General features: G+C 41.1%; 1 protein-coding gene across 7 annotated transcripts in view; it reads right to left on the minus strand.

Moving 5' to 3' along the window:
* ADAM22 (ADAM metallopeptidase domain 22) overlaps window positions 1-15,402 on the minus strand; it is a 231,285-nt gene that overhangs the window by 75,925 nt on the left and 139,958 nt on the right. For all 7 annotated transcript variants that reach the window (XM_037066113.1, XM_037066112.1, XM_037066110.1 and 4 more), the window contains exon 5: window positions 4,156-4,238. In XM_037066113.1, coding sequence (XP_036922008.1) covers window positions 4,156-4,238 — 83 coding nt within the window. The remainder of the gene's footprint in view (window positions 1-4,155; window positions 4,239-15,402) is intronic.

The following is a 15,402-nucleotide window of genomic DNA, read 5'->3' on the forward strand; positions in this document are numbered from 1 at the left end:
GTTATATAAAACCATGTCCTTCACCAAAGTCCGCGTGGTAACACTAATTAAGTTGCAAGCAGTTTGTTTGGTTTAAGTAGTACTGGGCGTTATTTCCTCTTGTATTACGTTAAAATCCAATGTGAAGATCACCTACTTTTACCGAGTTTAAATATCACAATACACAGTGTAAAGAAAGCAGATTCTGTCACCATCTATATTTATAAGATTCTGGTTCCCGATATTACATATGCCATCACAATTTCTTTAACAATTAAAAGGCCTATGCGCTTTGTTTGCCTTATTTGAGGACTGATACCTTTCTGTTATATTTATATTAACTCCAATAAGTATATTGAGACAATAACATAGAAAATACTTGATAAAAACCTGCAGGTAGGACCAAGTCATTATAAGTCAATTGAACAAAGATTTTGAAAGGCTTATCACAGTATTTTTAAAGAAAAGAGACATCCTTACAAATTGCCACAAGAGGGCAATAAACTTACATTTGATTCCATTCTTTAAGATTCCTATAGCCAACAGGATTTTTGTCTTACCATCAAACATACCAAGACCAAAATATTACCCCATTAGTCCTTCAAATAAAAAAAAAAGTTCCCTTTCAGGTTTTTTATGTAGGAGATACAAATCTGATTGTTTTCCCTTTGTGTTCAACTGAATTGAATACATTAAGGGAAATGGAAAATCTTTATACGTGTTTGGTAATTTATAAAAGATAAATTATGTATAATATAACACATATTGAAATCATTGCAATTAAGACAAAATAAATTATTTACTATTCAGTAATATCTACCCAAAATATTTCTATCAGTAATTTCTGTTCAGAATGTAAAATCAAGACAAGAAGCAATAATAAAAATGAAAAGGAACTACAGTACGTTTTTATAACATGCTCATAAAAGTGGAAGAACACCCAAACATGTTCCACCACCATCCTGACTATGTTCCAAGACACACAGTGGGGTTTCTGGTAGTTTGTATGTAGTTTTAAATGAAAAGTTTTCTAAAGGTAAAAGTAAATTTTACTTATTTAAAACTAAAGTAGACCCTGAGTTCTACCCCTGACCTAGTCACAAAAATTCCCTTAAACTTCCTTTTTCATCCTCTTTCACGTGACTATGGAGGCTCAGGAGCAAGCAATGGTCTTAGGTTCTCAGCCCTGAGAAGGCAGCGGCAACTTCTCTCCGATTGTCACAATATTGTGTCCATTCGAAAAACTGGGAGGCAAACTGGAATAAGCACTGGGCAAGATGCTTACAAAGTGACTTCGGATTGAGATTCTGAAAGGAAGGGAGAGGAGGGAAGGACTCTTATTTTTTACATCACTCTCCTACTAGACACATGCACCATCACAGATGGCGACAGGCCCAGTGCACTAGTCCTAGCTGACAGTTGCGCTTGCCTGAAAATCAGGACAAACTGACTGCTGAAGGCAACTTCAACATTTCTTTTCCCAGATAAGAACCAAGTCTTTCAGCCCTGGCTGGTATAGCTCAGTGGATTGAGCACGGGCCTGCCAACCACACAATCATGGTTCGATTCCCAGTCAGGGCACATGTGGTTTGAGTGCAGGCCTGTGAATCAGAGGACTGTGGTTTGATTCCCAGTCAGGGCACATGCCTGGGTTGCAGGCCAGTTCCCAGCAGGAGACTCACAAGAGGCAACCATACATTGATATTTCTCTCCTTCTCTCCTTCCCTTCCTCTCTAAAGATAAATAAACAAAATCTTAAAAAAAAAAAAAAAAGAACCAAGTCTTTCAAATATCAGGTATGGATTCCTAATCAGGAAAGTGTCTCTCTCTAAATAAATAATTTATTCAAAATAAGGAAAACAGTCAGAATGGCCATCATAAACAAAGCAACAAACAACAAGTGTTGGAGAGGTTGTGGAGAAAAGGAGACCCCAGTTCACTGTTGGTGGGATTGCAGACTGGTACAATCACTATGGAAAACAGTATCAAATTTCCTCAGAAAACTAAAAATGGATCTGCCTTTTGACCCAGCAATTCCACTGCTAGGATTATACCCTAAGAATCCTGAAACACCAGTCCAAAAGAACCTATGCACCCCAATGTTCATAGCAGCACAATTTACAATAGCCAAGTGCTGGAAGCAACCTAGGTGCCCATCAGTAAATGAGTGTATCAAAAAAACTATGGTACATTTACACAATGGAATTCTATGCAGCAGAAAGAAAGAAGGAGCTCCTATCCTTTGCAACAGCATGGATGGAACTGGAAAGCATTATGCTGAGTGAAATAAGCCAGGCAGTGAAAGACAAATACCATATGATCTCACCATTAACAGGAACCTAAACAACAAAACAAACAAGCATGCAAAATATAACCAAAGATACTGAAATAAAGAATAGGCTGACAGGGACCAGAGGGGAGAGGGGAGGGAATTTCAAGATAAAAGGGGAAGAAGGGTTTACAGGAACAAGTACAAAGGACACATGGACAATAACAAGGGGGGTGGAAATGGGAGGGAGGTGGGGAAGGCTGGGGGGGGTGGGTTGGGAAGGGGGGAAAGGCAGAAAACTGTACTTGAACAACAATTAAAATAGAACTTAAAAAATAAAATAAAATAAGGAAAACAGTCTTTTAGAATAAGCCAAGAGAAGTCAAGTCCTCCAGCCTGTCAGGTGCGTGGCCTCCTATTTCTAGCTATTTAGCTGATTCTCACCCCCCTGCCTTTCCTCTCACACACCTGCTGCCAGGGCCTGACCACAGGTTCCATTCAGGCAGACCAGCTACATTGTCTAGCCTTTCCCATTAGATCTCTTTCTATGATTTCTTTAAAGCCTGTCAATCTAACCCCTCTCTTGGAAGACTCCATCAAACCCCGTTCTGGGCCCACGCCACCTTCCTCAGGGGCGTTCCCCTGCAGCCCTCCAGCAGCGCCTCACCCGTCAGTGCCCACTCTCAGCTTGCATGTCTCTCCATTTTTTCTCTTAAAGAAAACAAATATACCTATCATATTCCATGGTAGGAAGCTGAGCTAGATTAGATGAAAAATCTACCTGCTAGGTAGATGAAAAAGCCACATCTCTAACAGGGTAATAGATAGGAAGTGTTTAAAATTCACCAAACAAAAATTTAACAAAACTGAATTAAAGTGTTGGCCTGTTCTGTGTCCAAAAAAAAAAAAGGTAAAACAAATCTGAAGGAACTGAGATGATTTAGCTTCAGTAGAATGCTGAGTAACGACAGTGGCCCTGTGAGGGGTTACAAAACAACGCAGGACACAAGACGGCCACCTGTGCATCACCATTACCGGCAGGATGGAGGAAGTAGATGTATTCCCATGTTAAACATCAGCAAACATTCTTTGATAATGAAGGTTATGAGAAAGGAAGCAAACCCCCCAGCCCTCCCCCAGGAAGGATGAACTTCTATCCTTGGGGACTTCTGAGAACAGAAGAACCCTCCCACGGTTCGCCACGGGTTAGGTGGGATTTTGGCTGAAAAAGGAGCTGAAACACATGAGCTCTCGAGGTCACTTGCAGCCTTTTCTCTTTGCAACGAGGAGTCAAGAGTTTCTTTCCATCTGCTGAAATTTCTATTATTCTATAAAAATATAAAAACTAACATCAAGCCCTGGCTGGTGTAGCTCAGTGGTTTGAGTGCAGGCCTGTGAATCAGAGGACTGTGGTTTGATTCCCAGTCAGGGCACATGCCTGGGTTGCAGGCCAGTTCCCAGCAGGGGACTCCTGAGAGGCAACCATACATTGATATTTCACTCCCTCTCTCCTTCCCTTCCCCTCTAAAGATAAATAAACAAAATCTAAAAAAAAAAAAAAAACACTAACATCAAGGAGGAGTAAAAGTAGAACTGCCAGGAGGCTAAAAACATCCATAGAAACAGCCCCAAATTACCCAAACCACTCGGGGCTCAACTTGGATGAATCTAGAAAAATGCTTCAAACACCACTATCAGGTATCGCATTGTAATTCCAAAGGCCTGGGTTTCTGCAACTCTAAGTTTAAAGTATTTTTGGTTTATAAACCACAGAAAAGATCAGTCCATCACTGATTTCAAGTTATTTCTCAGCACAAAATAGGGATTTTGACTATAGTGAGTTACAAATAAAGAAAATAAGTGATTGAAAGAATGGACGGTACAAAAAAAATATTGTGGACACTTACTGAAGTCCGTGGCATGTTGACAATGCAACAAATGAGGCAGGGTTTCCTCGGATGTGGCCCTGGTAGTAACAGTGTTCTCCTCCCTGTAAACAGAATCGAGAACATAAGCCATTGTCATCACAAGGAGAATCAGCTGCATCCCTGTGCAGGATTCTGCCTGTGCAGGTGCATCCCTGCCCCTCCATGTGTAAAGCCCTAGACAAGGTCTCATTATTCAGATTGGGATTATTCAACCATTTCTAACAGAATCACTCATAAAAAACTCCTAGTGAGCTGACTCCAAGCAAGACAGGGAAATAAAAGTTGACTTAACTCTCCGTTTATGGAGGTGATGAGAGAAGGAACAAAGAAACAGGTACTAAAATAAAATACACATGTGGCTCTTGCACCAAAGTTTAATCATCTGTTTCCCCAGTCATGAGAAACTCAACCTGGAGCAGCAAGATGATGCTTTCCCGTCAGGCTCAGTAACAATGCAGATAAATCACTCAAGGGTCACTAAATTAAACTGATGGAGGAGAACAGCTATTTTTGCAGCGATCCTATGAAAACTTGACAAGTTTATGTTATTCTTTTCTCCAACCGGGAAGGGCTTTACTGGTAAGCCGTCTAGGGTAGGGCTGGAAATCGAGAGGTTCCTTCCTGCAGCCAGTTACACCAGCCAAATTCCACCAACTCACTTCCTCGGATTAAATGTTCCTGGAAAACATAAACCTAAATCCTCTGCCATCTCAGGGCGGTGCCTTAAGTTTTAAATACTTGCAACTCATTGTGTGGTCTAAAAACCAGTAGCACTTAAGTCGCTGGGAGCATGTCAGTAACGCAGAGCCTCAGGCCCTACTCCTGCTGGCCTGTATCAGAATTGGCACTTTCACAAAGTCCCTGCCAAGGCGACTGATTCACATGCCCATTAAAGTTTGAGACACCCAGCCCTAAATGACCTTTTCCACCCTCCCCCCTTCCATTTCTGATGTCTTCAGAAACTGAAAGCTTGTAATTAAACTGACCCATTGAGATATGAAAGAATGAAATAGGACAGACTAATAGAATGCGTGGCTTAAAGGAGCACATGGTAACTACTTCACAGTCTGGCTTCAGGACTAACCCCACGTAAAATATTCCGTGCTTGACAAATGGAAGGGAGGGAGAAGGAGGCCGTGATGAAGACATCTTCTTCCCGGGAATTCCAAGGAAGGCAGCCGGGCCTGAGACTGCTGCTCCTAATGAGATAACCCCAGGAAAACAGAGTGAACCCTAGCTTTGATGAGAGGGTAGAGAGCAGGTAAAATGGCACACAGTGCAACCCTGACCCTCTGACACGTCCCGTTCCCAAGGCCAATCATTGAGCACCACGGACCGAGGCATGAGGCTGGATTTGCTGTGAAACAGGGTGGTACTCACATGTGGCACCGACAGTGGTGGAACTCAGAAGGCTTAAGGACAGAAACAGAGGTGGGCACAGACTTCCTGCGTAGGGTTGGGTTGGTGTCGCTGTTAACAGTGTGAGCTACTGGCTCCTTCACTTACCAGCTGTGCAATCTCAGGCAAATTACAAAACCTTCCTCCACCATCTGTCAATGGGGGGGTAATACCCTCAGAGGGTCCATTGTTCGGATGATTAAAGACGTAATATGCACAGGGGCTTAGAATAATGCTTGTTACTTGGTACACACTCAATAAATGTTTGCTGCTGTTCTAATTACTGTATGTCAGGTATTGTCCTACTTAATTTTCATACATAATCACTTTCAATAATCACGTCAATCCACAACACTATCATCTCTATTCTACATTGGCGGTCACAATCTCTGTGAGCCAAGTTTGGCTGCCTGGGAAGTTGCCAGTGCCGTTGTCCACACACTACTTACGAGTCGGATATAAAACCTGTGGGTTATGTGGTGCAAATCTAAATTCTTCCCTAGACTGATTTTTTTTTATTTTATTTTCCAGTGGGGCTGGGGATAAATTTAACAGAATTTTAAATATCTTGTTGGAGCTGTTGGACTGGTGAATTACCCATAAGATTAGATTCTAAATGAATGACAGGTCTTTATGTTTCAAACAACTTTCACTTCCTGGACACAATCCAATTGGATCACAAATTAACACTCTAGCTTTCTGTTGGCTAGACACAAAAGACTTACAGTCAATGACATGACCTGAACAGAGAGAGAGACTCTTATCTAAAAGAATAGGTCTAAACACAGAGTAAATATAAAAACAATAGAAACAAAGAAGATAATCACAATAATTATGGTATCAGATTAGGGAATAATGGAAGCTGACAGGTCACTGTATGTGGAGAAAATATGTCAGAGGAAAAGGCATATAAAAATGTTTTATAAATTACAAAAGTTTTCTTTAAGGTAACAAATTAGGAAACACATATAAACATATTTAATACATATATTAAATCATAACCAGGACCAAAAAATTCATGTTTCAAAATAATATTCCATTGACTTACAGCTAAAGAGATGATTTGATAATGGAAAATAATATTTCACTAATTACTAATTCTGAAAAATAGGAGTCAATCCAAAAACAGCATATGATCAGGACCCATCTGGCCAAAAGCCTAATGTTCGCTCAGTATGGTTGGTTCATTGTCAAGTGTTTCCATGACACCTCAAGAGAAGCATAAACACCAAGGGGAAAAAATCTTCAATTTGGGTTACTATAACACAGATTGTGAGGCTGTCATATACTGGGAGTATATGTAATTTTTCTAAATAATGGTGGAAATTAATTTTTCTAAATAAATGGTCGACTTCCTTCAGGAATTATCTATCATAAATCAATAGTTGATAGAACTAAGACCCAAACTAATGGAGAATTTCTGACATGACTGAAAATTTTTTAGTGCAAGATAAAGGCTTTAATGTTAAACAGGTTTTTTTTTTAAAGATTTTATTTATTTATCTTTAGAGGGCAAGGGAAGGAGAGAGGGAGAGAAATATCAATGTATGGTTGCCTCTCATGAGTCCCCTGCTGGGAACTGGCCTGCAACCCAGGTATGTGCGCTGACTGGGAATCGAACCGCAGTTGTTTGGTTCACAGGCCCGTGCTCAATCCACTGAGCTACACCAGCCAGGGCAACAGCTTCTTTAATTACATAAATATATTTTTTAATTATTGGAATGAATTTAATTTTTTATTTTTTTATTTTTAACAATTATTTGTATCCATTATTCTAAAAATAATTAATACTTATGGAAAAATTCTAAGAATTCACAAGGTACATTGTACAGAACATCAAAAATATCTCCTTCATTCACATTGCCTAGGTGGTGATTGCCTCCTTAAAGGTAAGCAATTTTGACAGATTTTTTGTACCACATCAGGAATAGTCTATGCATATTTAAGTAAATGTGTATAAACATAAATACACAGATATCTTTTCCAAAGCACAAACAGATTTACACTATGCATACTGTTCTGCCCCTTTTTTTTTTTTCCTTAAGGTAATTTTGTGATCTTTCTATATGAATACCTCATTCTTTTTTTTTTTAAAGATTTTATTTATTTGTCTTTAGAGAGGAAGGAAAGGAGAGAAGGAGAGAAATATCAATGTATGGTTGCTTCTTGTGAGTCCCCTGCTGGGAACTGGCCTGCAACCCAGGCATGTGGCCTGACTGGGAATCAAACCGAAATCGTGTGGTTTGCAGGCCCGTGCTCAATCCACTGAGGTACAGCAGCCAGGCCTCAATACCTCATTCTTTTGATAATGGTACAATATTTCACTATGGGAGAGAACAATAATTCATTTAAACAGTCCTGTACTAAAGGGAATGTAGATTATCTCTTTGTGTGGCCGTCATGAATAATACTGCAACAAACACCCTTTCATGTACTTCTGTGCACTTCTATCAGGATGTATGCAGGATAGGTTTCTAGATGTGGACCTGGTAGGTCAAAGAATATGTGCGTTGAAATTTCTAGCACGTATTTTAAGGGACAAATGTAATTATATTTCTTTGCACTTACATCTGTTTTAAAAGGTGTACATTTGAAAGCAATGAACTGCATTTTATTTCAAATTGTGTATTTCTATTCTATAGACCACTACTTAAGCCAACTTTTCCAAGTCTTATCAATTATAAAGGTTTTCTGCATGTTCATATGACTTTCTTGAGGAACCAATGCTTTATGCAAGTAGGTATTATATGTAATCGTCTGAGACAGATGTTGTGGGAAAATAGAAAAGCTAGCACATCCTAACAGAGTTCGGCTCTTTATCTGACTGCCAGTCACGGCTTTTCCCTTACTGTCTCTTTTGTTCCAGAAATAAATCCATTGTCCTTGAAACTTTCTTCATACTACTTGATTTAATAGCATAGTTTTAACAGTACAGATGTTTATTTTTAGCTAACTAGATAGTTATAGCTAAAAAACTTACCCACCTCAAAAAAAATGAACCATATGACAACGAGAGTTCAGATGTCTATTGGTTTCTCTTCCCAATGGACAAAAAGCTTATTGCAATTTTTATTCTGGGAAATCAAAATAATCACTTACTTGCAAAAGTCAAAGACAAACCCTACTTTTATTAAACAGCCAGAAAAATCTCAAAAGAAAAACACAATTTATTATTAGTGTAATAAATGATAACACAAAGGAAGTTACCCAGACTGGGTTATAAAACTATGAAAGTCCAATAAGGGGAACCAATTGGAGCATAGCAGCAAGGTCACAGTCATCTGAGCTCCACCCAGACCCTCAAAGGAGACTACAGCCTTATCAGCTCCAAGATGGGCCAAGGCCACCTCCTCCAGAGAGCCTTCTCAGATTCCTTCCTCCTGATAAAGTACTTCTCACTAATCCCTCCTTTGAATTTCCATATGTGAATTTTTTTTTTTAAACCGTGTTACCTCTCTTCACACATACATTCCCGTTTCTGTTTTGTTCCCCTGGAGACCGCGGATTCTACGTTTGCATTCCCAGGAGTACTACTAGAGAGAAAACCTCCCTGCATCTCAGTTTCCTCATCAACCCAATGGGGGTAATATCTACCCACGCTGCTTCACAAAAGTGTGCAGGGGATTCCGTGGGATGACAAAGTAAGGTCCTGGAGACTACTATAAAAATAGGTCAAGAAGTGTAGTGAAGAAACAGTTACTCGATGAGAGATTCTACTGTGCCCCTTAAGGAAGGATTCTCATCATTTATTTGTGAACACTAACATTTCAGACCACTAACTAATAATAAAGATGACTGTGTCTTCCCAGAGAGTTAATTTAGGCAGCTCTGAGGTGAGACCAAGAATCGGCATTCTGCCCTGGCTGGTGTAGCTCAGTGGATTGAGCACGGGCCTGCGAACCACACGATCGCGGTTCGATTCCCAGTCAGGGCACATGGCTGGGTTGCAGGCCAGTTCCCAGCAGGGGGCTCACGAGAGGCAACCATACATTGATACTTCTCTCCCTCCCTCCTTCCCTTCCTCTCTGTCAAAAAATAAATAAATAAATCGTTAAAAAAAAAAGATTAAAAAAAAAAAAAGAATCGGCATTTTAACAAAATGTCCACGTTTTTCTTACTCCAGAAATACAATAATAGCACAGTGGTCTCAACCTTGGCTGCAAGTCTGAACCACCTGGGAAGGCTTTACAATCCCAGTGCCCAGGCCATACTCCAAACCAATGAAATTGTGATCTCTGGAGATGGGACACAGGCACAGCATTTTTTTAAGTGCTCCAGATGCCTCAACGAACCCTGCACTAGAGCGGTGCTGCTCAACAGCAGTGGTTCCCAAAACTGGCAGAACCATCCTGGTGAGCTTGGCAAACCAACTGAGTCCCAGGCCTTCCCTCATGTTGTGAACCGCTCTGCCTGGTCTCAGGAATTGTAACCCTAACCCCCCCCGGGGCTAAGGATGAGGGAGTGACCTCCAGAATGTGAGCCACAGGAGACAAGGCTTGTCTCTGGTAGCAAACACTGCCTCAGTTTCCTCTCCCTGCCCTCAAGGCTTGGTCGGAAGTCAATGACGGGTAAGTCTCCTCACTGCGGGGAGTGACCTAAACCAGACTCGACCACTTGGGAGGCCTTCATGGAAGGACTCGAAGGGGCTGCAACAAAGAGCGAGCAATAGACCCCTCCCCCCGGGCTATGCGTCATAGCTTGAGTCCCCTTGTCTGCTGGGAGAAGTGCTTCCTGGCTCTAATCCACTTAAGCCTGAATACCTGATGGGGAGGGGTGCAGCTCCTTGCCTTGCAAGAGTGTGTGTGTGGGGGGGGGAGGGGCAGGGGAGTCTGGCATCACAAAGAGTTCTTGATAAACCTGTGAAATCTGCTCTGCTAAGAGTGCTTTCATTCATATGATAAGGGTCTGAGAGGAAATGAGTATGTCTCCCAAAGTTTCTACAACTCTCTTCTTGACAGACTCTGGCCCATAGTAAGCCCTCAGATTTTTTAGAAATGTTATCTACCGTTTGATCCTTGCCACCCTGTATTCNTAAACCTGTGAAATCTGCTCTCCTAAGTGCTTTCATTCATATGATAAGGGTCTGAGATGAAATGAGTATGTCTCCCAAAGTTTCTACAACTCTCTTCTTGACAGACTCTGACTCAGACCAAGCCCTCAGATTTTTTTAGAAATGTTATCTACCGTTTGATCCTTGCCACCCTGTATTCCTGTGTATTAGAACCCAATAAAAGCCCCTGGAGGAGAGGGCTCAACGCCTTTTTCCCCTGAGAAACTGGCCACCTCTCCTCCCCAAGCAGATCATGTCATGTCTTGTTTACTTTCATCCATGGCAGACGGGGGAACTTGCGGGAAAAGTTGCCCCCACACCCTCACACCTCTGCAACCAGAATCTCCCAGAAGGTAGGGCCCCAGGTAGTTTGAGAGTTGCAGAAAGTTCCCCAGGTAATGGTGGTCATTACATTTGGAAATACTAACCTAAAAATAGTCAACCCACTAGCAAACCAGCCCCATGTAGAGGATACCGGGAAGATACCTGGGACCTTTCAGAAAATGAAATCGTCTACCATACCTTGGGCAAGCAGCTCAGAGATCTTGGTGACTTGTTCGATATTTCATGATGACTGGTGAGGTGAATATAAATTTCCCCATTTTACTCAAGAGAAAACAGATTGAGAGAGAACTTTCACACCCCTTCAGACCCGGGTATGCCTGAAGTCAAGTCTCTTTACTGGTGGTTCTCGAGGGAGTGGCTTCCAGCCCAACAGCAGCTGCTTGTTCAAAATTTAAATTCTCAAGCCTCCCCCAGACTTGCCCACCCTGGACTGGGTGGTGCGGCCCAGCCACATACATCTTAAGCAACCCTCCAGGTCGTACTCTGTAAAGTGTGAGAACGTGTGCTTTACTCTAACCCTAACCCTCTGCATTCTAAAACTCCTCACTGCTGAGCTCAGTGAAACCCTACACTAGTTCCTGAGCAGATTCTTACTGAAGCCGAAAGGATGCAAACAGCTATAGCCCTTCTCCACTTCCTTTCTTCTTCCCCTCAAACCACTATCTCCATGAGAAAGAAAGTGGAAGGTGAAACAGGAACCTGTGGGAATTCTGCTGTGTACTGAGTCCGAAGAACAGCGGTGCTGGAAACTCCTGTAGGTGTTGTTAGCAGGTACCGTAAAGGATGCTTTGGCCTCGATAAAAAGGACTAGAGTGATCACCTGTCCTGGTTAGCCTAAGGCCAAGGGGTTTCCCAGGGTGTGGGTCATTCTGTGCTACATGCGTGAAAGTCATGGGCAAATATGGATGGATGACTTTGTCAGCATGAAAGGGACAAGGCCAGCACAGACACTTCCAGACCAAAACAGCAACTCTGCAACCTTGTGTCCCTGCTCTGCACCGAGTCATAGCTCTCTCCCAGTCATGGACACCAGTCCCAGGACTGGCCTTCTGCCCTGCAGACTGGGGCTCTGTCTTCACAAATGAGATCCTCGTTCACTCTAGCACAGTAGTTCTCAGCCCTGGGTGTGCATTAGTTTCACCACAGAAGCTTTTTCAAAAAACACCAAGCCTCACTCCATGACAATTATATCAGAATCTCGGGGGTGGGGCCCGGGCATTTTTTAATCTGCCCAAATGATTCCAACATGCTGCCATGATTCAGAAGCTTTGCAGGAACTTAAGCCTTGTCCCTGTATTCTACTGCACAATGGCCTCGTCCAAACAGGTGCACTGCTTAGACTTATGTATGGCTGCTGATGGAGTCTGTTCTACCAGGTGCTTGCCTGCAATAACTTCTTCCCAATTTCCTCTTATTTGGCACTGACATGAGGACAGTGTCCTTCTCCTACCTTTGCCTTTCCCTCCTAATAGTGAGAAATGGCTTTCTCAGGCATTACTGAGTCAGGAAATTCTGAGTCTCTGAAGGGCCATTTGCATCCAGGAAATTTCTAGAAATTCTAACTCCCATGTTGGAGAGAATCTACTAACCACCCTGGTTAAAATTCATAAACTGGATTATACAGTATCAAGCTGGATTCACAAAAGGGCCAAATATCTGTTCTGGTACAAAAATTAAGGGGATCTGATCCTACAGGCTAAGAAAAGTAGAAAGGAAAACAATTTCATCTCATTTCACAGCAATCTGAAATTAAATAAAGCTATCCCATGGCAGTTCCAATGCCCATAATCCGTGCATCTGTACTACTGTGTGTCAGTCTTCACCAGCTCACGCCAAAATGAGAAAAATAAGTATAATGTAGTCAATTTTTCATAAAGCTAACTGTGTTTAATTCTATATAACTGTCCTTTGTGTTGAGATTAGTTCCTTCCTTCCTTCTCTTTGATTACTAAACTTATCCATTTTTTAAAAAATTTAATAGATTTTTAATTTTGGAATAATTTTGGACTCACACAAAAGTTGCAAAGATGGTACAGAGAGTTCTAGTAAACCTATTACCCAGTTTCCCCCATTGTTAACATCTTACATTACCCGAGTATATTCATCAAAGCTAAGCAATCGACATTGGTACATTACTGTTTACTAGAGTCTGACCAATCAGATTTCATCAGTCATCAGTGTTTCCATTGATTTCCTCTTTCCGTTCTAGGAACCAGCCCAGGTTACCATACTGCATTAGTTGTTATATTCATTCTTTTTGAATTGGTGTCAATAGTAAATAGCATTTAGGTGTTTTGAAAGGGTTGTACCCATACATGGCAAAATAAAATGGTTAGCATCTGATATGTTTTTAAGTTTATTTTATTGATTATGCTATTACAGTTTTCCCAATTTTTTCTCCCCTTTATTCCCCTCTACCCTGTACCGGCAACCCTCCAGCATTCCCCCTCCTTAGTTCATGTTCATGGGTTGTACATATAAGTACTTTGACTTCTGTTTCCTGTACCATTCTTAACCCCTCCCTGTCTATTTTATGCCTACCAATTATACTTCTTCTTCTGTGTACCTTTTCCTCCTCCATTCTGCCCCTCCCCCTCCCCTGAAAACCTTCCATGTGATGATGTCCATTTCTCTGATTCTGTTCCTGTCCTAGTTGTTTGCTTAGTTTCTTTTTGTTTTCATTGTTGTTGTTGTTGTTTTAAGTTCACTTGTTGATAGTTGTGGGTTTGTTGTCATTTAACTGTTCCTATTTTTGATCTTCAATTTCTTAGATAAGTCCCTTCAACATTTCATTTAATAAGGACTGGGAGATGATGAACTCCTTTAACTTGACCTTATCTGGGAAGCACTTTATCTGCCCTTCCATTCTAAATGATGGCTTTGCCAGGTAGTGTAATCCTGGGCGTACATCCTTGACTTTCATGAATTCAAATATTTCTTTCCAGCCCCTCCTTGCCTGCAAGGCTTCTTTTGAGACATCAGCTGATAGCTGTATGGGCACTCCTTTGTAAGTAACTGTCTCCTTTCCTCTTGCTGCTTTTAAGATTCTCTCTTTGTCTTTAATCCTGGGTAACTTAATGATGATGTACCTTGGTATGTTCCTCTTTGGGTCCTACTTCTTTGGGACTCTCTGGGCTTCCTAGACTTCCTAGAAGTCTATTTCCTTTGCCAGATTGGGGAAGTTTTCCTTCACTATTTGTTCAAATAAGTTTTCAATTTCTTGCTGTTGTTCTTCCCCTTCTGGCATCACTGTAATTCAGATGTTGGAATGTTTCAAGTTGTCCCAGAGGTTCCTCAACCTCTTTTCATTTTTTAAAATTCTTGTTTCTTCATTCTGTTCTAGTTGGATGTTTCTTTCTTCTTTTTGTCCCAAATCGTTGATTTGAGTCCTGGTTTCCTTCCCTTCACTGTCGGTTCTCTGAATATTTTGCTTTATTTCACTTTGGGTAGTCTTCATTTGTTCTTTCATTTTTCAACCCAGCTCAATCAGTTTTGTGAGCATCTTGATTACCAATGTTTTGAATTCCACATCAGATAGGCTGGCTATCTCCTCATTGCTTAGCTCTTTCTCTGGAGTTTTGCTCTGTTCTTTCATTTGGGCCATGTTTCTTTGTCTCTGAGCACAAGTCTGGTTGACTGCTTCTTTAATTCCTTGGTTGTCAAAAGTCCACGCAGTTTTATTTTCTGGCACTTCTGGTTGTTCATGGTTTCTAGATTGTCTTTTGGTTGTGCGAGGAGGCAAAGAGTTTCTACCTACGCTTCCATCTTGGCCGGAACTTTGGCATCCAATATTGATCCCTAAAATTAATTTTGTTAGTACACTGAGCTATGAAATATAACTCTAGGATCAAGAGTATAAATGAATACTTCGTAGACTTTAACATTAAAGCTTAATTTAAATGACATATAAATTGTCATTTGAGTATAACCCATGGAAATAAATTCTGAAAGGTTACTCAGTAACACTGCTATTATAAAAATACAGAATTCCTCATTGCCTGAGATTGTTCTGGACCATCCTTTCAAGGGTGTCTATATAGTGGACAGTGTTAGAAGAGAGATATCTCCAACTAGAGTAAAGGACAAGCATGTTTACTTCCTATGATAAAGACTCGGGCTTCCTAAATTTAAAATGTCTCTATAGTAACACAACGCATTATGTGTGAAGGTGTCATAAAGGCTCATGACATATAAAAAATGTTGATATTCTGGTTACTGCTATGGCCATGAATAACAAAGTCCTTCATCTCTGGCCAGGAGTGCCCTGCCTTTTGCCAGCAGAGATGAAACTGCAGCAGGTTAACTTGTTAACTTGCGAGCAGGATACGATCTCACACCTTCACGGTTCTTGAAACTTAGATTTACATCCTCCTCTAAAAACTGAGAGATGTGTTAGCATTGAGCCTCTGTTTCCACATTTCCATTTTCCTGTA

This window comes from Sturnira hondurensis, unplaced genomic scaffold (assembly GCF_014824575.4).
Source record: "Sturnira hondurensis isolate 20B ecotype Veracruz unplaced genomic scaffold, ASM1482457v3 Scaffold0016462, whole genome shotgun sequence".
Taxonomy (NCBI): Eukaryota; Metazoa; Chordata; class Mammalia; order Chiroptera; family Phyllostomidae; genus Sturnira; species Sturnira hondurensis.